The 16390-nt window shown below is 40.9% G+C and overlaps 2 protein-coding genes across 4 annotated transcripts in view; one reads left to right on the top strand and one right to left on the bottom strand.

Moving 5' to 3' along the window:
* JAZF1 (JAZF zinc finger 1) overlaps positions 1-7709 on the top strand; it is a 499696-nt gene extending 491987 nt beyond the window's left edge. The window contains exon 5 of the mRNA XM_006896121.1: positions 5323-7709. Within this exon, the coding sequence (XP_006896183.1) occupies positions 5323-5499 (177 nt within the window). The 3' untranslated portion in view covers positions 5500-7709. The remainder of the gene's footprint in view (positions 1-5322) is intronic.
* Positions 7710-9477: 1768 nt separating this feature from the next.
* TAX1BP1 (Tax1 (human T-cell leukemia virus type I) binding protein 1) overlaps positions 9478-16390 on the bottom strand; it is an 87217-nt gene continuing 80304 nt past the window's right edge. For 2 of the 3 annotated variants that reach the window (XM_006896118.1, XM_006896120.1), the window contains exons 15-16: positions 12186-12268; positions 9728-9929 (exon numbers count right to left, since the gene is read on the bottom strand). In XM_006896118.1, coding sequence (XP_006896180.1) covers positions 9728-9929; positions 12186-12268 — 285 coding nt within the window. Of the gene's footprint in view, positions 9930-12185; positions 12269-16390 lie in introns of all 3 variants that reach the window. The other variant, XM_006896119.1, reaches the window with a different exon arrangement.

Here is a 16390-nt window from a genome sequence, read left to right as displayed (position 1 = left end):
TCAGAGACAGTGCGATTGGCACAGGACAGCGGAGTTTAGGGCTGTTGTACATAGGGTCGCTATGAGTCGCAGGCGACTCGACGGCACATAACAACAACAACAACCCCCCCATTGTATCAAAACGTCTCACCCAGAGTCTTCCTCTGCTTACTGTCCTCTACCCTTCCAACCATGGTGTCCTTCTCCAAGGACTGGTCCCTCCTGGCCATATGCCCAAAGTATGAGACGGAGTTTCAAAATCCTTGTCTCCAAAGAGAAACTTGGTTTCACCCTCTCCAGGACAGATGGCAGTCTTTATTCTCGTCCAGCAGGCTCCTCCCTTGTCTGTCTCTAGCTTCATTTCTTTTCCATTTTCTTCCCTCAGTCTAGTCTATTAGCGTTATTCTTACTCTTGGCCTTCGTTTTCCTGCATTTCTAGTACTTTGCCTCCTTGACCTTCCTGTGACTGGGCTGATGGGGCTTTTGTGAGCGTTCACCCTCCATGTGAGACCAAGAGAAAAGCCCATGGCCCCAGGGGTGATGCCACCTGGCACATGGCAAAAATGAGGGCAGTGGGACTGTTTTTTTTCTGGGCCGTGTGTTAACTAATGATGCGGGAGAGAAGAGCAAACGTGGAACGGCTTTTCCTGAGCAGGAGCTGGAGGTGAGCGTGGCCGGAGTCGGGCTCCCTGTTAGTCACTGGCCGTCGCACAGGGGTTTCGGTCGCTTCAGCTGCAGCAAGCATGTTGGCTTGTGTGTTAGGAGAGGAGGTGAGAAGGAGCTGCTGTGCCGTGAGGACAGGCAGAAGCCTGTGCTGCCATCACATTTACTCTGGGGTAACCATGGGATCTCCCATTCTCTGCCCTCCGCTGATGGGGCGTCAAGGACCAGGTCTTCTCTCAGGCACTGACTCAGCATCTGCTCTTAGCACGGTCTGACACAGGGCTAAAAAAGGCGGCATCTGAGGGAAGGAGGGCCCTGCAGTCAGCTGTCTCCACGTTTCCCAGCTTGCTCGGAAACCAAAGGGAGAAAGGCATACTACACGTCGAGGGGACTGCGTGCCCCCTGTTGCCCACCGGCCCCACGGCTTGGGGTGATGCCAGCGTTCCAGGCCAGAACGGCTGACCCCACTCACCTCTGTGACACTCACACCTCTTCCAACTGTGGGGAAAGGACCCCCCCATCCCTTGTAATTGGAAATGCATTTAAGAGATGCCTTGAAGCGCTTTGAGGTTTTTCCCTTTGATAATCCTTATATTAAACACCTTCAGCTACTTTTCTTTTATGAAATGTTGAACAGAACAGAACCCTCCCAAGTTTCTCTGAAAAGAATCCTTTCCACATGGAGAGCACTAGTTGTTTCCGCAACAAAACCCAAGACAGACAGGCAGAGCTGTGGCTCGGGTGTTCCCCCGATGACCATTCAGTGGGTCAGGCTCCCCGACTCTCCCAGAGCCTGAAGCTTTGTTCAGAATAGAACCAGAATTTTAAAAAATGTTCCTTTCTTTGGCTTCTTAAGTCTTCTTCTAGAAATGTATCCCAAATACCTCTTCAAAGATGGTGTACAAGGATATCCAGCATAGTACTTAAAGCTAGCACAAATGTGGACCAGAATTCTGCCATCTTTTCATAACAAAGTATCAAAATGTTTATTGACAAAAGAGTAACATTAAATAGAGAAAACTAGACTCGAACTTACTGGTGTCAAGTCGTAACCAGCTCACAGCTGACCCTTTCATTGGCTTGGGGAGGCTGTAAATCATGCAGAGAGACAGACTGTCCATTTTTCTTCCAAATGGACAAAAGTAGGCCCTACATGAGGTACTGTACATAGGATAAGTATTGAACTACCTCAGACGTTAAGAGTTGGGGTTTTTATCTGTTCTACTTGTTTATGTTCATCTAGATTTTCTGAATGTCTCTAATTCAGAACTCATACTTAAACACATATTTGCTTTTAATAATTAGGGATAATAACAGAAATTTGTCTTTTTTCCCTCCAAGTCATCCAATTCACCCAGGACCTCAGTTTCCATTTTTTGTCTCCATATCCTATCCCCAAACCACCCAGTGGTGTTCTTGATGTGGAAATAAAGTTCTGCCCACAGGGAACCGAAAGCTTCAGTTTCCATAAAACAAGGGCATGTGTCACATATTGTAGACTTGCAGAACTGAACACCAACCTCTAAGACCAAATACCATCAAAGACAGGATGGCCCAGCATGGCGCCAAGTTTTCTTTGGAGTAGAATTTGACTGTCAACTCTAAATTGTTTGTTGTCCCCTGACTGGCTTTAGGGGTAAAACCTGGCTTCCACCATCCCCACCCCATGTCAGGAGACTACTAGAAATCATAGCCTGTTTCCTCCAGAACAAGTATCCAGATCCTTCTCAACTGGCTTATTCTATTTAAAAAGCTCACCAGTTTGTTGTGCTAACAAGTTACAAGCACGTCAGGAAGCTGTGTGGAGTATCTGGACTATGGACACGTCCAGCCTGGCCTCACCCCCATCCTATCATCTCCAGCCACATAATACACCTTTTCATCTCCTGAGCATCACTTTTCTCATCTCAAAGATGAGAACTGAATATGGCCAGTAACCACCAGTACCCAGCACCGGGATAAGTCCTTACAAACAATAGTGACAAGCCTTGCCCCTCAAAGATTCCTCTTTTCCCTTTTCACGTTGAAGCATTTCATTCTTTAAATGGATTTATCTAAGACCCAATCCTGCTGGAGTTGATGTGCCTTTTTGTTGGTTAGTATTTTGTTACGCTTATTTCTTCTATTTTATAAGTGTGGTCCAGGGGCCAATCTTGCAGCAAGTCCCCATCGGGCAGCTGTCTGCAAACAGTGTAGGTGAAAACAAGGGCAGGTCTTAGAACCTTCATCCACAAAGTCTCTACTTAGTGCTCACAGAGGTTCTGTTCATATGCAGATTCCTGTAACCAGTGTATTCCTAATGGTCACTGATACTATTAAGGTGCACTTTTCTCAGTGGCATGAAGTCCTGTCTTTCATGGTTGTGTCTGTTGACTGGACTCACAAGGGTGGTTCTGTGTTTGAAGTCCCTGAAGGCTTAATTGGCCGAAATACACAAAACAGTACCTTCACCCTGCCCTAGCCCTGACCCACTGAGGGGCTGGCCTGGTCTCTCGCCCCCCTCATCTGTCTCAGTACATCTGATCCTTCTGTCCCTGTCTCTTCTCCACAGCATGCCCTGATCTCCTTCATGCCTCTAGCAGAGTGGGGAGGTGCTCCGGGCCCTGAATGGAGGAATCGGTGCAGGAAGACCAGCCAGGCCCTGGTGTCAAGACAGGGGTGCTGGTCCATCTCCTGAGCCAGTGGAGCTAACAAGGAGACCACATGTTTGGTAACTCTGGATTCAACAAAACCCAACAGGATTCTCTATTGCAGGGGGGAAGAAAAAAACCACTAAAATTTAAAATCTGAATCTCTAAGAGCAATGTAATAACAACCCTCTTACCTTCTTCCAGAAGAGTGAAGCACATGATTGAACTGTTTTAACAAGTTCATTCAGTTTCATTGAGCCTCTACTACATGCTCAGTGTTGGAGGAAATGGCAGTGAGCACATCCCTTGTCTGGGAGCTCCCACAAGGCATCTGTGACATAGAGGGGGATTCCTGGTGTAATGGCACATGGCATGGTCCTAATGAGGTGGTTCTGCAGGAGCAGTGTACTCAGCTGGTGACCTGGAAGGAGCTCCAGCAGTGGAGTCCCTAGCAAATTGCATCACAGACCCAAAAGTTCTCTGGCAGTTCAAATCGACCAGTGGATGACTCCAAAGGGGAAAGACAGGCTGTCTTCTCCCGTTACGACTTAACACCTCACACTCAATGGAGGTTCCCTGTGAATCAGAGCTGACTCCACAGCATTGAGCTCGAGTTGAGGGACTTGTGGTCAACAAGTTCACATCTCAAGTGGTTTCTTCTCTACTCCCTTACTCTCCACTCCTGTAATGTTGTGTATCATCAGTTCAGAATTGACTCACAGCTGACCTTCCAGCCAATAAATCAGAGGGGAGGAGATTTACCCATCTTTCTCCCATGAAGCAACTAGGAGATTTGAAATGCATGCCTCTAGGTTGGCAGCGCAGCTCCTTACCTAACAGCCACCAGAGCTCCTCAATGTTAAGTAACAGCAGACAAAAATGAAGACCTATATTCAGATTACCACCTCTGCTACTGTTAATTAAATCTGCCAAGAAGTATTTGTGAACTGGAATGAGCTTTAGTAATTGTTACCTAAATCTGTCAAGAGTGGTTCTAGAAAAAGGAGTATTACATAGAATATGCTGGTGAATTAGACCTGTGTTCATAACGTTGCTATAACTTTAACAACAAAAGTGAACTTGACAAACAGTACTTGACAAATTTAACAAAAAAGTAGTTTGATAATTATTTAATATTTATAGGCCAGTTTGACATTTGGCACTCGTAGCGTAGAAGAGATCCATATTAAATAAGCTAAGAATTTTCAAGTGTAAACTGGTCCAGGCCATGATGAGTATGCAGCATACCTGTCTGTGCTGGGACAGGGTGGGAGGTGGGCTACAGTCACTCCATGGTGACCCCAGAGATCCTGGCTTAATGCAGGGTAGAAAACAGACAAAAGCCTAGTCAAGGTGAGAGGAACTGTCACCACAGATGTGTGGAAGCAACACAAACCAAATTTCCAAATCAAGAGTTTATAAACAGATCTTGACATCTCTGAGAGTTGCCCTAACCTGTGCTCTTTCCTGTCTTTAGAAAAAGGCATTTTGCTTATCATCCTGAAGGTATTTTTATAGGATTGTTCATTGTTAACTTTCTTCACAGTGGAAAAAAAGATTCTGAGGGGAAGACAGGGTCTAGACCTCAAGAAATATGCCTCCGTCTCGACCCTGTTTTTGAGTCATGAATACTGAGTCTGGCTTCATCTAGAGTTGAAGAAATCAGTCCTGTTTTCCTGAAGCACACATGAGCTTTAGTAATTGTTAACTAAATCTGTCAAGAGTGGTTCTAGAAAAAGGAGTATTACATAGAATATGCTGGCGAATTAGACCTGTGTTCATAACGTTACTATAACTTTAACAACAAAAGTGAACTTGGCAAACAGTACTTGACAAATTTCATTAACAAAAAAGTAGTCGAGGGTCGAGGTAGCTGTGGCCACTGCTGGGCTCCCAGCACGAGTCCACGCACAAGCCTGTCCTCTCTAAGCAGAGGTCATCACGAAGGTCCAACTGCATTTGGGCCCCAAGCTGAGGTGGTCCTGAGTGAGCTTGAGAAGCATTATGTATGGAACACCATGTAATAGCTGTGTTTTTGTATTCTCCACAGAATGTGAATGGCATAAAGTACCATGCCAAGAATGGTCACAGAACACAGATTCGTGTCCGCAAACCATTCAAATGTCGTTGTGGGAAGAGTTACAAGACAGCTCAGGGCCTGCGGCACCACACAATCAACTTCCACCCCCCAGTGTCGGCCGAGATCATCAGGAAGATGCAGCAATAATGTGCTGGTCCTGACTGTGCCAAGAATCCTCACCAGCAGTTGCTGATTTTGAAACAGCCACCTTTTTTCAGGGGAAGCATTCAGCAACCCTTTAAAGAAAAGAATTCAATGCATGCTTTAAATTTTTTCTGTAATTTTGGAATGATGTATCTTTGTAGAGTTAATGATTTTGTACATTTGCACATGTATTCATCATATCCATTTTCATTACTTTGATATAAGGTGCTAAACAAAAACAACAAAAAAGCTCTAGGTTCTTCAGCACATTTCCCCCCAAACAAAATAAAACTGAGGGCATGTTGCACATTGCTTAGTTGTACTGCAGTGATAAAAACTGGGGGAGGAGGGGCTGGCACGGAGATTCCCCCCCAAGATTGTAATGTGATTGAAGTTTTCAACACATCAACTCACATATGTTCAAAACCAAAATAATACCTTCGTTATCAAACTGGTTACCATGCCTTACATAATGGAGTTAGTATTCGTGAGTAGAACGACTTTAGGTAACTGAACTATAAATAAGAATGTTTAACATAATATGCTAAAAGTATTTTCATATTTAAATAACATACATAAAAGGTGTGCTTTCTGTGTTTTATATTATCTTGCAAATCTTTTTCCCTTTAAAAAAGCTGAAAATCTTGCCATTTGATTTTACCAATCACTTTAGTGTTATAAATGGCATTTTTGTACAAAATAGTCTATTCAGTTCACTCATTAACTCAACATCCCTTGACTGAGTGCCTGCTGGGGTGCCAAGGATTCCAGTTATGCCTGTTGATATTTGTGGACCAACATGCCAGTTAAGTGAAATACTTTTCCCCACAGTCTGTTAGCAAACACTTTGAAATACTTAAGTGCAAATTTTGTGTGTGTAAAATTGAGTTCTTCATCTTTAGATGAAGTTTTAAAGCACTTTGTAGTTCTCTATTGCCAACAGTTAATGTTTTATGTGTTGCCAATTCTTGCAGCCACTGCCCTAACAAAACCTATAGGTTGCAAATAAGAATTAAAATTCTTAAGCATATTTCAAAGAGGAACATTTCTGTTAAGACCTTTATCACCTCTTCATCATTGTAGTCTTTGTATTTTTTTAAGGTACTTCCCTCAAAATATTGTACATGTCTGCATTCCCATTGAAAGTGGTCTGTTTAGCTTTATAAAAACATTTTGCTGAAATAAGAAATTGAGCCTTATTGACAATTAAGTGCTACTTGCAGCAGGTGGTCAAAGAGAGTGACTGATGTAACCATTAGGGTAGCTGGTCCACCCCTTCCCGAGTTTTCCTCGCCAACAGTACCACCATGCCTTGAGTGTTCTTTCCTCCCAAGTGCTATTCCTTGAACATGAGTTTACCAATTGCCTGATTATGCAATTAAAAACTGCTTTGAGACGGCCAACTGTCCACCGAACAACTGGTGAAAAGCAAATTTGAATCGCTTTTAAAATAAACAGCTTGCTTGTCTCACATGTGACAAGTCTTAAAACCAGCTGAGAAGCAAGTGTCCCTCCTCATATTCTCCAGCATTTTGAAAGGATGACAATTCTGTTGGCCTGATGGGTAAACTTCTAGTCATATGCTGTGAATCCCTCATAATGAGGGATCTGAAAGTATTTGTAAGAGAGTGCCCTCTAAAAACTTCCCTTGGTCTCTGGAGCATGGCTTTGGTTTTGAATGTACTGTTACTCCGCTATGTTTAAAAGGATGATCCAGGCACGAGAAGCAACTCGTTGGTGAACAAGAAGGTCCCACTTGGCCATTTCATATCTGCCTACAATTGATCACTGGCAAATTTTACAGGCAATTGTTTAGCTTTGCTCCTAGTGTAAGAAATTGCAGGCTGGATCAGTAGTTCAACAGCTAAACAGTCATAAAAGTGATTTGTGCATGTTAAATTTCTTTTATATTCAAATATAAAACAAATCCCAATTTCTAATTACGTATCCATTGTGACAGTATTACTAAACAGGTGAGGATGGGAGTATTTTGTTATACCATGTATAGTGAATGTACCGTACCGTGTCTGTGAGAACTGTGCTTTAAATTATATTTTCATATGTTTTGTTGAGGACAGAGCACATTGAGTTTGAAAGTGACAGAGGTTTGTTTTAGAACTGAAGGCAACTTAGTGAATCAAAATTCCTGTCAAGAAAAGCTGCTTATAAATGTAAATGAAATCACATTTAAAATAAACTGCCTCTGACCCAAAGTAAACATGGCTCTTCATTTTCATCAGCATCTATTATGAAAAACCAGCATCAGGGTTTCCAGTCACTGTCCTCTCTTGCCTTGCATAATTCAGTTAACAAATCTAGAATGTGTTCTCGTCCACTGAAGGGCATCATTCTTGGTAGAGGGTCAGCAACAAAGATGGTGACCATTAACGAGGACTGACAGAAGGGCCGTGACCGTGAGCTCGTGTGTGGGAGTGACCGTGAGGGCTCCGTCCTGCTGCACACAGGGTCACTGGGCACCACTGCCTTCCTCTCAGTGGCAGATGGTGTATCTGGACTAAAGGACCATTAAATGTTCTGTGCTGCTGAAAACTGGCTCAGTTCACTAGTACTATAAAGCTCAAAAGATACTTTTAGGCTAGCAAGATCCATAATTATCAACTGATACAAAAGAAAACGTTCATGTCATACCTTAATATATTCTGCTTATCAAGAAGCGAAGAGAGACTCTTAAAGCTGGCACCTAGCTTTTTGTCCCATAATTTTAAGTATTCCAATACACAAATTCAGCTTCCAGAAACAAATGGAAGTAATATGGTGTGCGCACAGTTAATAAATGGCACCCAAAAGACATCATGTCTCAGTAATAGGCTAGTTTCTAGTTTACTCCCATTAACCTTAAACATATTGGTAATGACAAAAAGAGTAGAACCTAATGTCAGGATAAAAATTTTTTAACATTTTAAAAGAAAAAGGAATGGCATTTTTTAAAGGCCCAGGACAAAAAGTCTACAGTATGTAAGACTAAGAAACATCACAAAGAAATCTGACAACAAAATTACTGACAAGCCTCCAGCAACGTGTCCCTTTAATGTCAGCAGGCAGGCGTGATTGTAGGCAGGAGTGTAGTGCTTGGACTTGAGTATGTGGTATTTTTAATCACTTGCTGAAAACATGATTTGAAAGTTATGGTCTCATCAGGAAAATGAGAAAAAGATCCTGATACATAATGACTTTACACAACACACCCCACTACTTGGCAGCCTGTGGGACAAGAGAACTCCCGCACTGACTCTGTTCCATCCCACACTGCCCACAATGCACTGTTCACTGCATACAACCGCAAGATGATATTGAAAAATTATCATTTGCGTTATTATGAAATTTTACTCAAAATTATTTCCCAAAGTAAAATTTTTCTACTCTTAAAGCTTACATTTAATATCTTGAAAAGCTATTTGTTACACTGCAGCTCCATTTCTATAATTAAAAACCAGACAGTCTCAAGATTACAAAATTCTTTCCATTTCTAAGACTCTCATTAGGTCAAATTTGTACATAAGTCAGAAAAATGAGGTGATGTTTCTCACCCCCTAAGATGAGTCAGTCAAAAGTTTGTCTTGGTGCTTATTTTATGCATAAAAAGCAATAAACACTAATTTTGTGTTCTAAGTAGAGTTTATTATCACAAACTATTCCATGTTCCTCAAATTTTAGTATAATACAGACTTTTTAGGAATTGATTCATAATTAGAAATAGTATGTAATTCAGATGTTCATAACCCGGGGACTGCCTTTATCATCTCATGGGCTAACTTATGGAAGGTTCTGTAGGTTTAAAAAAAAAAATCACAAAACTATTAATGAATTATTTTTATTACGTAATATTTAGTCACCATGCTCAATCAACAAGGTCAACAGAAATTTGTAGATATTCTGCTAATTTAACACACCATATTTTCTTCATTGTGAGAACATTAAAATAATCTCTGTATCCTTTAATTCATACAGCTTCACAGAGGTGAATAAATAAGAGATGCAAGCACAATTTTACTTTAAGCAGCTAAGATTAACAGATAAAAATTCTACATACCGATAAGCGAAAGATTGAACCTGACCTTAGTTAACAGCAAACTGCAACGCAGCTCTGGGTCAGAGAGAGTGGCGGTGGCTGCATGAAAGATGAAGACTACTCCTCATAGTCTCTTAAGTGGTCTACTGGAGGTAATTTTTTTTAAAATGCTAACACAGTATTATTAACTCATGAAAATAACTAGTCAAAATTTAAAACATTCTGATCAAAATGAGTCTGAACATGCCTCTCAAATCCCTGCTGGTCGTAGTCCGGGGGGAACTGCTCACTGCACATGGGGCACACCTTCCAGTGACTCTCAACATGCTCCTCGAACTTGCTCTGATCGTAGCTGGGAGGGAACATTAGTTCACAGAGGGGGCACTTCTTGTGAACATCAAAGCTAGAAGAGGAAAATGAAAGTGTTACACATTTCTAAACCAAAGTCCATCTTCTGTCTGACAAGATTATACAGAGCTAGACTCACACTAGCCAACCTACTAATGTCTTGGAAGGTTTTCATTACTACAAAATTTTCTTTTTGTGCCCTTATGTGCTGACAGAAAATGAAAACCTGTTTTACAAAGGCTCTAAAGTTAGGTGTATCAATAAAGTGGTATCATAATCTCTTGCTGATTTTATGAATGTTTTTTCTTTTTTCATTTTAACAAAAGTTGACATAAAAGTCTGATTTTCATTCATTTTTGCACATTTCCCCGACTCAGTTAACTTGTTGTCCTCTTTGCAATGTGCCTTATTCCTGGCTGTCATACATATAATGTCTATACTCATTTGTTCCTTTTAAACAGTTCTTTTCTTCATCTATTCCCATGCAGTGTTCATTATTTATCTACTCCTATCCTCTTCTCCTCCCAAACCCCCAGGTCAGTACTGCTTTTTCTAACAGTAGTACTATGCAGTATTTGACTTTTTGTAACTGAGATATTTCACTTAGCATAATGTCCTCAGGGTCATCCATGTTGTGTAATGTTTTACGAGTTCACTGTTTTTCAGTGCTGCATAGTATTCTACTGTAGGATGATATCATAAATTTTTTTATCCATGCATTGATCTCTGCAATTACTTGCTATGCATTAGAGAACTGGACAATGGACAATGACTAGGGATGATAAAAGTAGAGTTGATGCCTTTGAGCTGTGGTGCTGGATAAAAGTACTGAATATACCATAAAACAGCTAGAAGAACAAACAAGTTCATCCTGGAGAGGATGAAAGCAAGCTGCTCCTTGGAGGCAAGGATTCTGATGCTTCATCTGACATACTCTGTACATGTGGCAAGGTGGGATCAGTCCTTAGAGAGGGATGTCATACTTGGGAGGGTAGAGGGACAGTGCAAGAGAGGAAGACCCTTGATGAGATGGATTGATTCAGTCACTGGGGTAATGGGGATAGGCATGTCGGAGACAATGGGATTGGCAAGGGATAGAGCAGGGTTTAGGGCTGTTGTACACAGGGTTGCTATGAGTCGTAGGCGACTCAAAAGCATATAACAACATTTGTTGATGCACACTTAGGGTTGTTTCCATCTCTTTGTTATTGTGAATACACAGCAATGCAATAAACACGGTGTGCAAACATCTGTTTGGATGGCAGTTCTAGTTTCTTAAGGGTAGGCTTCTAGTAATGGAATTGCTGGGTCAAAGGGTCGTTCTATTTCCAACATTTTGAAAAAGCACCAAACTGCCTTCCACAGTGGTTGCACCATTTTATACTCCCATCAGCAGTGAATAAGGGTTCCAATCTCTCCACAACCAAGCCAGCTTTTATTGTTTATTGGGGTTTTCTTTTCTATTTTTTTTATTTATTGATGCACTTTGAACTTTGCTATTGTTGCTGGAGTGAGGATGGTATTGCATGCCTGGTTTGTTTTAATTTTTAAGAACATAATCACATTAATGTGAAACAAGGCCTGGTGCCCAGAATGGAGGAAAGCTTTTATAAAATGTTAAAGATAAATAAGAAGGCACTGGTGGCCTGGTGGGTAAGGAGGCGTGCAGCTAACCCCAAGTCATGTGGTTCAAAACCACCAAATACTCAGTAAGAGCAAGATGGGCAATCTGCTCCCATATGATTAATAGCCTCTGAAAACCTGCTGGAAGGTCAACCATTTCAGACCACTAGAAGAACAAACAGGTTTATCCTAGATGGGTTAAAATGGGCTGCTCCTTGGAGGCAAGGATTCTGAAGCTTCGTCTGACAAACGTTGGACATGTTACAATGAGGGACCAGTCCCTGAAGAAGGACATCATGCTTGGGAGGGTGGAGGGACAGCGCAGGAGAGGAAGACTCTCGATGAGATGGATTGATTCAGTGACTGGGGTAATGAGGGTGGATGTGTCGGAGAAAGTGAAGTTAGCAACTCGACAGCACACGACAACAACATAAGAATAGATACAACTGATTCTCTTCTGAGCTCACCCATTTACTTTAACACCTGTTTCTTAAAGCACTGGTTCTGAAGATGGCACATATCAGAACCCCCAGGTTGCTTATTAAAATGTGCAAGCTGGGCCCTATCCCTGAGTTTCTGGGCTCAGCAAGTCTGAAATAGGGCCCAACGTCGCTAACAAGTTTCTAGGGACAACAACTTTGAAAACCACTGGTCTGCATAATCCAAATTCTACAAAGAGAAAAATTACCTGGAATCAAAGCAAAAGCCTGTTCCATGTCCACGTAAATGCTGACTCGGAGCATCAAGAGCAGGGAGGGCATTCTCATCTTCCTGGGGAGGAAAATGTGCTACTTTTGAGCAAATTGAAATGTGACATAAATCTCTTCATTCAAACAAGCACATGTTATAAGTATAAAGATTTGGAAGTAAATTTTACAGTGTTTCACCAGGAGCTAAGTCTTAATCTCCATGAAGTAACACATGTGAATGAAGCTGACATGAGCAGAACTTTGAACATAAATAGAGGTAACTTTTACTGATTTTTTTTGCTAGTTTTAGAGACTGGCTGACCACTTTCATAAAAGACATGATTTGCCACACTACCACTTTTCCTTTAGTGGCTTGATTTGTAAGACCCATAGTCTTTTTTCTAGCCAGAAAAAACTGCTAAATGATATATAGAAGTAACAGATAAAGGAAAACTAATAATATAGTTATGGTTTGCATATGTTTGTTCTTGGACAAAGAAATGGGCAAATCCAACTGGAAAATATGTGTTTTTCAAAGAAATGGTTTGAACTACTAGCCTTAAAACCTGTGGCTGGGATCCACATGGCCTCACCTCAGTGCTGAGGACCTGGAGTGCACACCATCTCAACAGTTATGGAATCTCATGGAACCTGTAAAACAGCCTAACCGCTTAACTGCCCATTTGCTTTCTTGCTCTTCTGCAGATCAATCTGCTGCTGTTATGTCATGAGCTGCCAGCAGATAAACAGATGCAGCAGACAAATGATAAAATCCTCATGCTGCAGACCCTGTTCACCATGGAGTTCTATCAGTGGGCTAATTCCTTAAGTCTGTCATAGGAAAAGGTACCAAAGCAACTAAAGGGTATGAAATGTGAAGCGAACAAATGAGGCAGAGTAAATCTCTTTATTTTGTATTTGGCTGTCATTGTGACCAATATATGCCAAAGACACCACATGAGAGAAAAGACAGGGTCAATGCCTGACTAGCTTCTAATTAAAATCAAAGAATTAGACAAGTATTTGTCCCAAAATATTATCAAGTTGCCCTAATCAACATCCCTGTCTGTTTATGCATTTTTAGTACTATATCTGTCAATAAAAGAACACTGAAGTCTATAATTATTCAAAGTTAAAAAGCAGAAAGTAACTGCAAAATCTGTATTACTTTTTAAAATGCTACTTCACACATAAAAATTAACTCAATTTGCTTCAAAGATCTAAATCTAACTGATAAGATTTAAAAACTATTAGAAGAAAGCAAAGAGGTCCATTTTCATGACTAATTAGGCCATGGTTTCATAGCTACAAACACAAAAAGAAGCTTCATAAAAATTAACTTGTAGAGGAGCTCTGGTGGTCTAGCGGCAAGGAGCTGCAACTACAATCCCAGAGGCACACGGTTCGAATCCACCAGATGCTCTGCCGGGAAAAGGAGGGACAATCTCCTCCTGTACCAGTCAGATCTGATTTGATGATACACACACACACACAAAAATTAACTTGTGTGCAAAGGGGCTAGTATCAGGAAAATAAAGACAACTCAAAGGAAAAAACAGGCAAATCATACACCTGATCAGTAATTTGTCTCATATATAAAAAGAATTCTTATAACCCACTAGTAAATAAGACAACCAATCAAAAAGTCCGAGTCCTGTTTTCTTCTAAGAATCATGTACATGGGGTCACAGTGGCAACAGTGACTGGAAAGGTTACAAAGGAAATTTAGGGGCAGTGTGTTTATATTAATAGAGGAGGAGGAACAACTCGGAAAGGAGGGTGAAATGGTTTCACAGTTCACAGAATGTAATCAATGTCATGGAACTGGTGGGTGTTTGGCTGTGTATATTCTCAGCAACATCCAACCACAATGAGCTCTCACTTCCCAGCAATTAGGATGGGCTACAATTAGAGGGTCTGAAAATGGTTCATGTCATTGGTAAGAATTTGGAGACACTTATGATACCCTTATAAATGCTACTGAGAATGTACAATGGAGCAGGCACTTGAGGAAACAATATGGCAGACCTCAAAAGGTTAAGAAGAGTTACCAAATAACAAAGGAACCCCACATTTAAGAATTAAAACAAAAATGTGCCCATATAGTAAATGAATGTTTGCAGCAGGGTTTTTATACTTGTCAAAACTGAAATCAATCTTAAATGTCTATTAACTGATGAAAAAGTGAAGAGTATTTGACATACCCACACAGTAGAGTAATAGTCAGTAAAGGAGGACTGCTGTACCTACACCTGCTAAGATACAATGAACCTTGAAAGCATGTTATTTATGATTCCATTTCTATGAATGCCTGGGGAGGCACATCAACAAGTCCAGTAAGTGCAGGGACGACCAAGAAATGCTGAAGGGACAGGGGGCTGCTAACGGACAGTTTTTTCCTGGAATGATGAAAATGTTTAAAATTGTGATGACAGTTGCACAACTCTGAATATACTAAAAACCACTGAACTGTATATGTACTTCCTTCCGATGGGTGAATTAGTCATATGGTATATGTCATTTCTATTTCAATGAAGCTGTTGTCATGATCTACCTTTTAAATAGTTTATAAGGAAAAAAGATATAAAAGCATTTCTTTAATCACTAACACTGAAAGCCATCTAGTATATGAAACAGGAGCACTGACGAGCTTCATGGAGGCCTTGTGCTTCTCACCCGAAGGTCCTGATGCTTTCGACAGTTCGAATCCACCTGTAGCTCCATGGAAGAAAGGTGTGCAATATACAAAAGATTTGACTGAACAATTTAAAAAAGGTTTGGCACCTCACAAACTCCACTAAGGGGCAGCTATGAGTTGGTTCTGACTCAACAGCAGTAAGCGATTTGTGCTGGTTTTCTGGGGGTTTTTTTGGTTGCATGAAAGGTGTTAAAGTGTATGTCATGGAAAAGGGTCAAAATTCAGCATGTGCCAATCAGATTATAATACTGTTTGAAAATAGGGATGACCCTCGAAAGAATCTTTTCTTTTACTTTTCCATAATTTTTGGACTCATGTACTTATAACTTGTTAGTCAAATTTGTGTCTTCTAGGTTGCAACACCCCCATGATACATCTTGAAGGATATGTACATGTACGGCCAAGCACAATCAATAAGAGTGCATCTGAATTCCAAAATCAATCTCCATAATAGTCTATGTGTTTCCTACTGCCAAAGGGGCCCTTTAGAGTAGTGAGAGAAGATCTTCACCCTGAAACCCACAGCGTCCCTTTTCAGCAGGAAGTAGCTAAGAGAATACGCCGTCCCCTTTTCCTTATGACTCAGGGTGAAGTCTCTCTCAGGGAGGAGTGATAGGGAATGGCAAAGGATACACTGACAAAGAAGATTAATCAGAACTGGCTTTGACAAGCACTGTGGCATTTGGACAAGAACAAACTGGGAGGAGGGTAGAGAGAATAGTGCAACAATGAATGAGTGGAAGCCCAAAATCTCTGTAAATGTTTATGAAAATTAATAAAATATAATTATAGAAAAAAAAATAAAAATAATGCCCTAAAAAAAAAGAAAATAGGGATGACCATTAAAAAAATACACCACCACAGAATTAATCCTTCGGACTACGTCCAATGTATTCCACCACCCTCACCCCCCTTTGTTGCTTGTGCTTTTGGTATCAAAGCTTAGAAACCACAGCCTAATCCAAAAGCTGTAAAGATTTTCAGAGCTTTAGCTCTTACACTGAGATCTCTGAACTAATTAAGTACATGTTTATATGGTGTGAGGTAGAGATTAAACTTTCTTTTTTTTTTCCTATGTGGAAATCTAAATGTTCCGGTATGATTTTCTGAAGATTATACTATTTTCCCCAAATGAATAATTCTCCTGCACATTTGTAAATACGAACTGACCGTAAATATATTATACTTCTGCAAACAAAAGGTATGCCAAAGTCATATTAAAAATGCAGGGTTGGCCTATAGTTTTCTATTTTGGTTGTGTCCTTTCCTGGCTTTGGTATCAAGGATATGTTTGCTTCATAGAATGAGTCTTATTTTTATTGTAGGAGTACGCAATGAGGGTTGCAGAGTGGATTATATTTGGGGGTAGGAGGTGGGGTTTGGGGAGGTGCGGGGGGATTGTGTACCAATGAGGGAGTTTTTCTTTTGCTTTTCAAGGAGAGGAGCAAACGGGGGGCGGGGGGGTGTTTGTGCGGGGAGAAGGGTGCAACAATGAATGAATGGAAT

The sequence above is a fragment of the Elephantulus edwardii genome, unplaced genomic scaffold (assembly GCF_000299155.1).
Source record: "Elephantulus edwardii isolate Elephantulus edwardi_28Jun2011 unplaced genomic scaffold, EleEdw1.0 scaffold00182, whole genome shotgun sequence".
Lineage (NCBI taxonomy): Eukaryota > Metazoa > Chordata > Mammalia > Macroscelidea > Macroscelididae > Elephantulus > Elephantulus edwardii.
Note: the sequence above shows the minus strand (reverse complement) of the source record. Positions and strands in the feature narration are given on the sequence as shown.